Below are 13,795 nucleotides of genomic sequence, written 5' to 3' on the forward strand. Positions count from 1 at the left end.
GCGATTTTAAATTTGCAAAGTCAAGCTTCAGCCCAATATTGTCAATAATGTGCAGCACAGTATGAGTATCGTTACCCTGCTGAAAAACAAACAAAAAAAAAAACAATAGAAACCGTCACAGAAATTCTTATAGTTTCCATAAAAACCATTACAAAATTCCTGTTGATCTATTGGTTGCCACCTGCTAGATTATATCCCACCAATAGAATGCATCAAAGACCAGTAGACACCATTATAGTTTACATTAAAACCAATACAATTCCATTATATCCCTTAAATCCATTACATTTTCTATTGTGTTTTGGGAGGGGTTCTACTGGGGTTTTTTTCTGCAGGGAAGATTATAATGCTATTACTACTTTTACAGAATTTCACAGGAAAGATGTTTATTTTTTATAAATAAAATAACTATTTCTTTAGTCAATTATTGAAGTATTACATGTTACACCGGCTGATTTATTCATTTTTAAGTATTTGAGATTTTAAGAACAAGTGGGAAATGTGCTGAATGTTTCATTTCATCCAAGTGAAATTGGCAAGCAGTTAGACAAAATTTACATTTGTTTTAAACGTGGAGCCAGGCACGAGTGGACAAAGGTTGCGCGTGTGCATCAGGCCTAGTCCATATTGCCAGATGCGCTCGTGAGAGACTCGCGGAGCAGAACCGGGCACGAGACCACGAGTATAAAAGAGCATTACGAGACAGGCTGCGTGTAAACAGCTCGTCCGTGAGACGCACAGCGCGGAGCAGAGCGGAGCAAGTATGAGAAGCATTCAGAGACACGTGCTGTGTGTGCGGTCTTCTGAATTAGCGAACATAAACTTAATTTCAAATTAATCTGTTGAGGAGATAAAGTGTAAGATAACGTTCATGTAGCCTACTAATAAAAACATATCTTATTCTCCAGTACTGAAAGCAGAACCGATAAGGGAACTCTTGATATGCGTTGAGACGCAGCTCTTGCAAATTACCTTTTCTGTTCGTTGTCTGTCATTTTGAAGCTGAAGTTACATACGTTTTTCTTTAGTTTTAATTTGACTAACTTTCGATCTGACCCTTTTTAAATGGTGGGCATTTACGCAGTTGGCTAGAGCAGTGCTGATTGGGGAGAACGGAGGTGCGCTCACTCTATTGGTTAGTAAGACCGCCACTCAAGGCTGGCAGTCATGCATATGCTCTGGAACAGAGTAATATCGGTCCACATCGCAAGCTTTGTGATTAGCAAGTCGCAATGTCTCAAATCGCGATTTTGCTTCGAGTTCGATTAAATCGCACAACCCTATACCAATACCAGCACAAAACCAAAAATAAATTAGATCAAAAAACCCATGAAGCTGTGGTTTAATGTGAATTTAGAACCGCTAACTTGCATTATAACCTGCAGCAACAGTGTAAAAGTAGCCCAGAATCAGACCCACCTCTCCCGCTTACGAGCATGAATTGGAATCACAAATAGCTGCATTTGAGTCTTCAAGGCATTTTAGGACACAACATCGTCAAGTAAGTACCTTTAATGAATGTTACAGTATTCACTGTAGTTGTCCACTAGTAAAAACATAGTTTTATCAGTCATTATCCATGTATGTCATTGTTTCACGTTTACTACAGTTCAGTGGATTAGGAGGCCCTAGCTGGTGAGTGGAGGCGGGGCTAATTTCCATACTCACAGATCCGCATATAGTAAATGAGGCAAGTGAGAAAATTATTTTCACAAGAAAAAACATTTAAATGTCATTTTGATGATCAAAGATGAGGTTTAAGGAATGAAATATTTGACTACAGGGGAACTTTAAATATAGTAGCTTTTAATACATATTACATGAACACTATAAACTAAAATGTCCCACATTACTATTTTCTTATTGTTATTAATAATATAATACAGTGTTACCAGTGTTGAGGAACAAGCAGGGGTGACTAAAATCATTGAACTACAATTTTTAGTAGCATGGCAGTAGTTAGTAGCTCATATGCAAACGCTCTTTGCTTATCTCTTGTATGAAGCTTTACCAGATTCAAAAAAAATAAATAAATAAGAGATGCACCAGTTCACTAGAACCCCTGTACAGAATTATCCATCTTATTTTCTAACAGTATACAAAATACCATTACAATATTTATTACAATAATTTCACAAATTAAATTATGTAAATATATTTTCAAAATAGTAACTTAACTGTAATTGAAGTACTTTAAATGAAGGGGACAAGCTACAGTTCCCCAACACTGTTATCTATTTATTTGCAACAATACGAATTTTCAAAATTTGTCCTCTAATCAGTGAACCTATTGAAGGACATAAATAGCTTTGAAATTAATTATTTGGTAATGCAACGCTTCGTATACAAATGTCTTAAAAGATAAATTAAAGCTTACAAGCTTACTAAATTAGCAACTGGCGATGGAGCGGCCTCCAAACATGATCAATGAGAAAGGACAAGAATCAGCAGCAAACAAATGGCCCATCACATACAGATGATCCTCCAATGCCTTACTGCACCTAGAGGCTTGTTAAAACCGCACTACAGCAGCTGGTGAAGCGTCGGTAACTTGATTGGAAAGATTATGCAGCCTTAGGGTTGATGAAAATAACAGTTTTCTCGGAGGGCGATATCAGACCTGCGAAAATCCATTCGCTTCCAAAAGTGGCCTCAATCCCAATATCAATTAAAATCTTGTCGGGACATGCAGAGCCGTGTTGGGGAAAAGTAGTGTGAAACAACAAGCCCAATCACAAATACGGCAAAAAAGCAATCTCGCCCGCCGCCTGTGGTAAACTTCTGCGCTGTTTAACGCAATCATTGCATAAACAAATTCCCACTCTCTTTTAGTTCTTTTGTTGGGTGATGATAAAAAAATAAAATAATGAAAACTGCTCCATCGTTGCATGGCGAGGACAGAATGGCTATTCAGAGGGCTGATCTTTTGTTTCCTTAGATTTCCATTTGGATCTTCGCGTTTATCCACTGTTGGTTTGCTCTTAAATCTAAGTGTAGGGTCAGATAGGGCTAACTCTTGGCAACTTCCGATGGCGCAATAATGCCTAGCCTACTGACAGGACATGGGAATAATAATGCATTTGCATTAAAGTTATTATTTGTCAATGCGCCTGGCTTTGAGCAAACATCCACAGGGCTGCAGTCTAACTGCTACTGGAACCTGGCTGTATTAATACTACTATTCATCCCGTGTCCAACTCGAGCCAAGAAACAGCATTAGACCCGGGGCCCTGCGGCCTGCATTTGGACCAGCCTCGCTGGCATGTGTATGTGCACGAGAGCGAGAAAAAGAGTGCACCTTTTCTCCTCCAATGAGCTCTGGATGAAGCAAAAAAGTTCTTTATATCAATTAGCCAGACAAGTGTGCAATGGACACCTGTCACCCCACGAGCCCTCCTCCCCAGCCTGCTCTGATCAAGGACAGTATGCCGTCCTGTTCCGCATCCGTTCTAAAAGAAAACACCTAGGCTGATCTCAGATCGGTGCACCTTTCCTCTTGGGTGAAAGTGCTGGTGGCCCGTAGCTGAGCCAGGGGGGCCGTCCCAGCTCTGCCTGAGAGGCCAAACCACGGCTGCACGGCAGACACAAAATCTGGGGCACAGACCATCTGGCTGACAGTGCAGTCTGAAGTGAAGAGGCTGTCGAAAGTTCGTTGCCAGCATGGCTCGCAGAAGCAGGACATTAGATACCGTAAAAAAACACACACAGCTATACAAAGAAAATGTTCTTGTTGAGGCAAGATTCAAACGAGGGATTTAATGCTCTGAATTCCACAGCTGAGGGCAAAATTCTCCTCTGGGTTTTTTTTTTTTATAAAATAAAAAAAAAATCCTCTCTAATGATCTTACATGCAAGCAGCGATGCTAACAAAGTTAAGTTAATCAGCACCCCACCTCATGCACCCAAAAAGGAAAAAAAAAAAAAAAATTCAACCTTCACGCTCAAGGCAGAGATAATTCAATATTTTCTCCGTGATAGTTCTTTGAGTTCATCCCCAGCCATGCTAATTTAAAAAAAAAAATCTGAATTCCTCACATTTGAAAAAAACAATTAAACAGTCTCTCCTTGTACTATGACAGTCATAGTTAGCCTGGAAAATAACACCAGCCAGACTGCAACAGACCATAACGTAACATCACAGCTACAACTCCAACTCAACTCTGCTCTATCAAAGGCCAAATTCAGCGAAAAACATTTGCCCTCTCACACTATTAACAAATACACAGCAGACTTGCAAATGTAAAGTGGCTCGGCATGAGAGAGCAAAAGCAAACAGCTCTTACCTTGGGTTGAGCACGTCTTGGAAAGGCAACTTTAGGATCAATCTAAATGAGACAAGGAAGGAGAGAAAGAAATATGAGAAAACTGAGCTTGTGATACTGTTACGTGAAGAGGAAAATTAGAAAATATTAGAAAAAAGCCGGCAATGTGCTGCGACTACTCAATAACCTTCATGGAAATTATAGCATTAATCATGATGCAATGCTCCATGTCTCATGTGTAATATTGCCTAGTTATTACACGCTGGTTGCATGAGGCCTGTGTATGACAAAATCGAATAAAACCTTACACAGGGTAAAGCATAATTACTTGATTACAACATAAATAAATAGGTGGCATTATATAACAAACCGGAGATAATTCAAAGACTGAAGTATTCGCTGAAGAAGTGTTCGCGGCCTAGGGGGAGGTCAGGTCAACATGGCGGGAGGCGTTTTAGTGAGTGCTGTAGATTTGCGGAGAATCAAGACAGGGCATTAGATCAATACATCCACAACCTCCTTCCCCCCTGAGGAATTAGCATTATTATGGGTGAGTCTCTCCTCTGCTGTACCACACTGCATGAGGGGTTACTGCTCGGCCTATAATGCATTTTGGCATGTGACTGGGCATCACAAGGTTTATTGGTTAGAAAAGCTATGTTATTTGATTTTATTAGATTACAAATGAAATGTAGTTGTTTCGCACACATCGTGATTAAGAGCATTTGTAATTTACATAAACAACTGGTCTTCTGAACCAGCGTAACGATTCATCCTGGATATTAATAATAATAAATTCCCCAGGAGGGATAAATTAATAACAAATACGTCAACTGCAATCAAAACTTTTTTTTCTCTTATTGATCTTTGCATCATGCATTTTTAATACCGCAAAATATGTATGATTCTAATGCTAGAAGGGGAAAAAAATCATTTTAAGAGATTGTATCATTAATGATAAACAGGCATTACTGATTTCCAATAGCTAGCTTGTTAGACTTCATATTAGTGAACATCACTTATTTATTTTAAACACCGAAATAAAGATTTTACATTGAGAAATAAGTGAGTTCCTGGCCGACTTGCAGTTGAGAAAGATGTTTGCTTTGGTCATTTAAACATTCATAGACTAAAACAACAGTCCCTCTTTTTAGCACAAAGGCCAAAAGCTTGGGCAGCCAGAGCTCTAGAAGGATAGAATGGTAGATAATCATGCATGTGAGAACAAAAACAGTTCAAAGACTTGCCTCCACTCTCATTAAATGGAAAAATAACTCAAGGGAAAAAGATCCATTAGTGCTATATTGCTCTTGAATATACCGCATGTCTGAATGCTTTGTCACTTCTTATAAATGGTAAGAAAAGGAAAAGCAGAATTGTAAGATGTGGCAGCATGCAAAAGAAAAAAAAAAAAAAAAAAAACGTAATAAACATGTTTTGGTGGAATATGAAAGAGGGGGTCTCCTGATAAATTAATTTGACCTGAACAAAATTGCAATATGTACAGCAAAAAAAACAAAAAAAACAAAAAACCTTTCTGGTGGGAAATGATGCTGTTGTGTTATACTTTAATTCATCCAGAAAAGTGTTTAATGTAAAACAGATTGCTTTTAGAGAAACCGACAACAGTCTTTCAGTTGTCAATACACAATGCAATTCTCACCCTAGGCTTTCAGATGTGCAATTACACAGCTTTTAATCAAATGTGAAACAAGTGTCAAGAATATCGCTGTACATGTTTTCTTTGGTCCATTTGCACACTTCAAATGTGACAAAAAGATTGGACAGGAAATTGCAAAAAAGTGGAAAATAGAAAATGCAATAAAAACGTAGGTATCTGGATTGAAAGATGACACTGCAGGTACTTCTAAACTCCTAAATAATGCAGGTACTTTATTTCTAAATAAGCCAACTGAATATATTAGTACTCAAATATTGTCAATCTGTAATATAACATTCACATAAAATGCAAATGTATAAAGTCTTATATGAATACATACATATAGGTTTTACATTTTTTGGATATTACATTAAAATTATTGCAAGTTATAAATACATATGCAAAAATGTATATAAATCTGCAAAAATGGAATAAGCCTAGGAAATAAAGGCCAAAGGAAACAGGTGGTGACGAGATATTTTTAAAGCCGTAATATTTAATAATAGTAATAAATCTTGTATTATAGACATCAAAAGCAAGAGCTTTCAACTGCAGTGGCAGTTTTAAATTGCTTCTTAAACCTCCACCGGTGCAACTTCCTCACGGCTCCTGGTCTCCAGTTGGAGCTGAAACCCCAGAGTCATGACACAACCTCCCCAAACCTGATGATGACATCACTACCCAGAGCTGAGTAATCCCTGCTTTAGCACCAGACGCTACTGTCCACATGATCTCAATCGCTCTCAATCCTGAACACATCACTGCTAACGCTAGCTTTCTCTTTTTCCCCCTCAGCCATTCGAGAGCATTTGAAGCGTCAAACCTTGACCCACTTTTTATTAAGAATACTAAAATTATACACGTGTGCCATGATTATGTAATCTAAACGGCCCACTTTTGATGTCCGAATTACAAGTTTTTCTGACTAGTGCAACACTGACATGTACAATGTTCCATTATTTTATTAATCAGACAGAAATGTTCTCCCTCCTGAAGGCATTTCGGCTTACATCAGTCAATGCCAAACTGGCAGAGACACATAATGAATAGCACACCTGTATTTCTAACAGATTTAGGGCACGGAACCAAGAGAGGTGGCGAATATTCACCTGCTGTGCTAAATTGATTCAGAATTAATATTCGCCCAATTGCTGGATTTAAGTAAACAATCATCAGTAATCTTTATTACCCAGTAATGGGTAATAAACAGTTTAACAGGTTAATCTGCTGTTGACCAAATTAGCCACTTGATCTAATCTAATCAGTTTAGTTTGGTGTTTTACATCTTTACACATACACATTATTATGATAAAATGATAATGTTAAATAAAATGTTTTCAATATTAAAATACATCCTCCCTTATTTGTATATATTTTTAGAAATTATTTCAATTTATTTCGCAACTTTCATTTTTATTTGAAAGGGAACATATTACAACAGTGTACCCAGCAAATTGCCTAGTCACCTACAAACAGAAAAATAATTGTAAGTCCATCTTATCACAGAATTACACATCACACATTTTTTAAATGGAAAGCACTGGGAATGCCAATACACAGTGTTCTGGGAGAGGAGTATTAGCCACAAAATTCCTGGGGGAAGCTATGAACCTCTGTGAACGCCTTTAAATACAGTCCATCTCTTGATATGAACTTGCAGCAACACGGCATCCATTAAAATAAGTCAGTGAAGGCGGTATTTGTCCACACCCTAGCTATCCCAAATAAAAGGCTCTTTCACTCTGGACTCCTACAGGTAACTAGCAACTGCATCTACAAACAGGAAAGATGGTGACTTTACACATAAAAATAGAATATAGAAATAAGAATCCACATTAACTTTACTGGTACAGCATCTGCTTATCCTGGGGTTCAGTCGCACAAACATCTAAATGTATTTCTGCTTGGATTTAGGTTAGGTTGAATAAGGCAAACCTATTTCTTGCTGACAGAAATATGCATAACTCAGTTTGCATATTTACATGGCCAATGTAAAATAATATAATATAAATACACAGTATTTTCCAGATATTACTCCTAATCCTAAATAAAAATGCTTTGGAAGAATTCATACTATATAAAAGGTTATAATATGAATACTATAATATAATTAAAATGTTATTCAAATAAAATATAAATAAAATGTTATAACATAACTGCTACAAAAAAAAATTATAATAAATAAATATACACACACACATACATATATATATATAATCCTCAACTCTACAGGTAAAAACACGCTTCAAAATCTTTTTAAAAATTTGAATCTTTATTTTAAAAAATTTACAAGAAAATCTTAGTACATACTAAGTTTACTTAAAGTTTTCATATTACAAGCACTTTTTAAATGTCGAAACAGCAAACTCCAGGCATGAATAAAACAACTGAAAAATACATAAATTTTTAAATAATGATACATTAGGAAATAAATTGAATGCATAATAATGGAAAAGTGTGCACCAGTACACACACTAACCTGCACCACAAATGACAAAGTACCAACATAAGCCTAAATATACTATGAAAACACAAAGAAATAAAAGTGATCAAATTAGTTTACCATGTAAATCATGCACGTAAAACATTTCTAGTCAGCAAGGTTTACAATGAACTTATGCATGCATCCAAAATGCATTCTTGCCCTGAGCAACATTCGGAGTTCTGTCTGGAAAATTCAATCAGGAACAAGAGTGCAAAACACTACGTCATACACTGCAAGTCTTATGTCACAAGAGGTGCTGAACACAGCTGGAGTCACGATAGAACAACGCCGCAGGTAATTAGTTCCTTCTTGCCCCCATACCTCAGTGAGATTTAACCCTTTGTACCCCAGTCCCTGTTTGGCAAGCAAGGGGTTAAAACCTGTTGAGGCATGTAAGGAAGACAGGACTAATTATCCGACTACTTATTTATGTCAAGTGCCCCGCTGTTGTGTGTGTGTGTGTGGTACAATGACAAATGCCGTGGAGCGCCTCGACCCGGGAAGGGATATGATAGGGAGACTGCGTGTCTTTTCACCACTGAATGTCACAGATACAAGCATGTTTAAACAGCACTTCACAAAACATAAACGCAAATAGAAGGGAACGTACCGTCTTTGAGTCTAATTCGTGGTGAGGTTGAGCTAGGACCTTATCTACACTGGCCGCATCCACAAACGTAACGAAGCCAAATCCCCTGGAAAACAAAACAAACAAAAACACAGACATACATTAGGAGCTGACAGCGATGCGTTACACGTGTTTGACTGGTAAGCTTGTTAACAAATCCATTCTATTCTATTATTGAACGCTACATGAACTTTGCCATCTATAACATTTTCAATAACATGTTATCTTAGAAATATAGTGTGTCAAGGACAAAAGAATACGGTAGGTTACACAAAAATGGAAATTCTGTCATCATTTACTCACCCTTATGTCACTTCATTTGTCTGAGGAACATAAAAGAATATGCAGAATGACAGCTTCAGTCACCATTCACTTTCATTGTAACGTTATGGGGGGGAAAGATGCAAATAAAAGTGAATGATGACTGAAACTGTCAGTCCCTAACAATTCATTTTGTGTTTCACTGAATAAACAATGACAATTTTCATTTCTGTGTGAAATATCCCTTTAATATGTCCACCCTATCACATTATTTAGCAAAAACATGGTTGACAAAACATTTCAGATAAACATTTGCATAACGTGTTACCTTAGAAATACAGTCTGTGGAGGACACATAAGGACTGCCACACATAATCCTGAGTTAAATTTTTGCGGTACATTTCAGAAGATGTAAAACACAGAGAGGGTATGCGTAGCGATATTTCTACTGATATTAAAATAGGTCGCGTGCTGTAAGCGTCAACGTTTTAATCCTCATGAATATGCAAACGAAAAGGCTAAAGTACAGTGTAAAATCTCGCAATCTGACAGCGGAGGATTAATTACTAACCCAGGGTAAAATGACCATTTCAAGTGCGAAAACACAAGAAACCGGTTTATTAAAGACTTTTGGTTTAACATGAAGAATCCCAAATCAGATGTCAAACTGGATCCTATCCACAAACACACCGATCCAGTCGCATCCGAATAACAGCGCAAGGGCAAAATTGGCAGTTTACATCGCTTTGAATAAAAACCTCAACGTGTTCAGGGATTAAAAAAATAAAAAGACAGTGTCCTTTTTTTTACCTGGAGCGTTTTGTCGTGGGATCTCTCATCACCATACATTCTCTGATTTCTCCAAATTTACTAAAATAGTCTCTAAGGCTGTCTGTGAAACAAAACAGAAAGAAAAGAGCACACATGAGCAAAGCATTCGTGCGTTACACACCAGTTTGTAAATTAAACGCCCCCCTGGATGTCTAACAGGGGTCGAATAGAGGACTTCAAATGACGGCACATATCCCGCACAGCGCGCCACGCTGGATACAATGAAAGAAACACAACACAGCCCGACACACGACAGCCAACCATCGGTCTCTTACCTGGTGAAGTTTGCCAGCTGAGGCCACCGATAAACATTTTACTGTAAGGGGAAAACACAGCAGAAGTGAGTCCAGATGTCAGATCGGCCATTTTGACGTGCAGCTAGCGACAAAAAAAGCAGAGCTAAACGAAGGCAAAGCAGAGCGGTGTGTGTTTACTGAGCCCCGGCGGGCTGTGCTCTCTAATATACATCAAACAAAGGTGTAGTAGTTGCGTGCACCCGGAAGAGCGTTTTTAAAACATGCTCACTGGAGAAAACACACAAGCAAAAAAGTCAAGTGCTGTCAGCATTGACTCTGGCTTACCCCGGGTCGTGTTGCGAATCGTTAGGGCTTCCAGATGTGGCTTGGCTCCCGTCTCCCTCCATGGCTAACCCAACTATGGCCAGTAACTAACACACACACTGTCAGAGCTATGAGAATATTACTGAGCCGGGAATGCGAGCGTCACACGTGGGATCAGCTCTGGCTCCCTCCCCCTCCCGACACCCAACGGGGCGGAGCGCAGAAGGGGCTCGTCACCTCACCCATTCCATTGACGTCTTTAGCATGGCCCCGCCCACCCAAAGCTCAGAGCATGAGGGTAACTTTTATTATTGTCACATCGCCGTAGACACACACACACACACACACAAGCGTAGCGGATTCACATTAAACGCACGTAGAAATGAAAAAAGCCAATGTAAACAAAGTCTATCAGAGTGATGCACTGATACATCTGAATATCACACCCAAGATCCAGAGTACAATTAGCAGCCCAGTGATCTTTTTCTCATTGCAACCCAAGATACAGAAACATTACATCACTAATTCATTTTTCATACTTCTCCCCAAAGAGAATTCATAACTTACCTTCTGTTTGTTTTGAGTTGCTCAAACATGTCCAAAAAGCAAGTAGGGCATAAATTCATTTACAGACAGGCTTGTTTGATTAAATCAGTGGAGGATGCTGTTTTTTCCCTAAATCTTCAGGGTTTACAAATAGCTCTTTTTCTTATGATCTAATTATTATATTGAGAAATCACATTTAAGTTGCAGTCACATTTGTAAACATGCCATGTCACGCACTAATGATATAACACACAATATGAAAAATGTTAAAGTTGTAATACTGGAGTATGTTTTACCAAAATATATACTACTTCAGTTTCTATACTTCAAAAATTCAATGTGTTACTTGATGTTTCTTTGTAACTGTGTGAGAAATTTACTACAGTTTCTACACCATTAATTTACTGTTTCTACAATTAATTCAAATTTTCCAGTATGCAAATATGATATCTGTAAGGTGATAAAATCTAACAGCAATAAACTCCTACTCACTGACCAAAGAAACATGCCTTAAGCATAAGCATATCATAAATCAATACTTGTAATCACATTCTCAAGCCTACGTGCAAATATTATGTATGATTTTTTTTTCCACTGCTGTTTATACTCACATACTGACTGTACAGAATACACCTCCTTCAGCGACACCCATCTGTCACGTTGAGACGTTAAACTGGAAATATCTGAGCTATCACACACTGCCTGAGGGTCTGTGGACCCCTTGACTTCTGCAAAATGCAGTTTCACACATCAATTAATGGTCTTTAAAATGCACAAAAAGGTTAAGGGATCTTGTGCTTATTATCCATGGAGAGGGGGAAGAGTGAAAAGGAAATAAACAGAGAGGGGGGCTCAATTAAGGCTGCCCGCTCAATGGATTTTCAGTCATGCTACAGTGATTGCTGTTTATTTCCTGCAGAGGCTCCGTGGCCCAAAGAAACCTCATCATTCATCTTTTTTGTTCTCTATACCAATTAATATTTCCTCTTCTCTCCTGCTAAAGATAGCTTCTGAACAACAGCCAGAACTCTTGAAGTAAAGCGCCCACATAAAGCCGGTGTCCAGAGGAGGGAGGCTGAGATGCTCTTGATTGGCAGGTGAACCCGCTGTCTCACCTCACTGCCTAGCGGCCAGCTTGTTGGTAAACTGACACATGGGTACCTGTGGGGCACAACCCAGAAAACTAAACATCTCTCTCCCCTCTCAGTTTATTCTCTCTCGGGCTTTGAGCAAGACAAGACCACCGTTTTGAGAAAAAAAAAAAGAAACAACGTGTCAAAGATACTGTTTTCAATGTAAAAGTTTTTATTGACATTACTAATTCTAATAAGTATTAATAATAATCATTATCAGCAGAAATTGAGCTCCTTTCTGCTCTTAGCCTGAAATGTCATTTCTGTTAAGTTCAAATATGCATCACCAGCGCTGTTCCATTCCATCGTAATTCAATACGCAATTCAATTTCTGATAGGCTTTGGCAGAACATTTTACAGGGTATTTAAGATAATCGAAATTACAATTTCATAATAGGATTTGATAAGCATAATGGTGGGCAAAATAGTTTATTCAGCACAGTTGCCTTTTGTTTTGAAAGTACAAAACATTTCATCTGACCACCTGAAAGCGTGTTGTGTTTTATGCCTTGTCATTTCTCTGGCTTTATGATGAGGCTCTATAATTGAACAGGAAATTACTGTTCAGAGCAAGGTTTTAAATATCTACATGATGTCCCGAGTGTTTCACAGCATATAAACCTTAAAGAGCATTTAGGGATATGTTTACTGTGAGGCCAAACATTTACTGGTTCAATAAAGAACACTGTGGACCTCATTAGACCTTTATTAGCATATCATTTACTTGTTAGAACTGTATTATCAGTTGCAGAATTAGCTCAAAACATTTTTGACACCTTTAATGGTCTCATCGCACAAAAACAATGTACATTTCACCGCGTAGATCAGCCATAAAATCATCTACATAATAAACACACCGCTGCCACGAGACGAGGCATCAGTTTCATACGCTTATGAATTTTACCATTCACCATATGCATATTTCATGTTGCTCCTGACATAAACAGAGACACGGCTGTCGGATTTGATGAAATTAAATTGAAATGCAACTTTAAAAGAAACGCATCAAGAGGATATTTAAACATACACATTTGCATTCGCTAGTTTTGAAGGCACACTTTATTAATGCCGAAACCCTCGCCATTATTAAGTTAAATCTAATGTCTCTGGAAATCCATTAAGTCTTCAAAAACAGCAGAAAATGGCGTCTGAACTGAAGACCCTTATTAAAGACTAGACTAAGTGCACAACACAAATCTGTCCAATTAGAGCCTGTGCATTTTGCAATTAGAGAGAAAAATGTAATGTGCCAAACATTACCTAAAATGGCCAATTTGACAATGGAGTTAGAAAATATCTGCTCAGATCTTTAAATGGATAATTAGAGAGATAATACTTCATGTTTAAGAAACCGTTTTAATGGATGTTGAAATAAAGAATAGTCTCGTCGTGTTGTCACTTTTCAAAGCAGCGTTAATTTCTTAGAAAT

At 38.0% G+C, this 13,795-nt stretch overlaps 1 protein-coding gene across 17 annotated transcripts in view; it reads right to left on the bottom strand.

Annotated features, from left to right (window-relative positions):
• The window catches only part of msi2b (musashi RNA-binding protein 2b), a 250,536-nt gene extending 239,590 nt beyond the window's left edge, over positions 1 to 10,946 (bottom strand). For 16 of the 17 annotated variants that reach the window (XM_079387961.1, XM_079387957.1, XM_079387966.1 and 13 more), the window contains exons 1-5: positions 10,709 to 10,893; positions 10,403 to 10,443; positions 10,107 to 10,188; positions 9,018 to 9,102; positions 4,284 to 4,325 (exon numbers count right to left, since the gene is read on the bottom strand). In XM_079387961.1, coding sequence (XP_079244087.1) covers positions 4,284 to 4,325; positions 9,018 to 9,102; positions 10,107 to 10,188; positions 10,403 to 10,443; positions 10,709 to 10,770 — 312 coding nt within the window. In that variant the 5' untranslated portion in view covers positions 10,771 to 10,893. Of the gene's footprint in view, positions 1 to 4,283; positions 4,326 to 9,017; positions 9,103 to 10,106; positions 10,189 to 10,402; positions 10,444 to 10,708 lie in introns of all 17 variants that reach the window. The other variant, XM_079387958.1, reaches the window with a different exon arrangement.
• Positions 10,947 to 13,795: the final 2,849 nt, after the last annotated feature.

This window comes from Barbus barbus (assembly GCF_936440315.1).
Source record: "Barbus barbus genome assembly, chromosome: 31".
NCBI classification, from domain to species: Eukaryota; Metazoa; Chordata; class Actinopteri; order Cypriniformes; family Cyprinidae; genus Barbus; species Barbus barbus.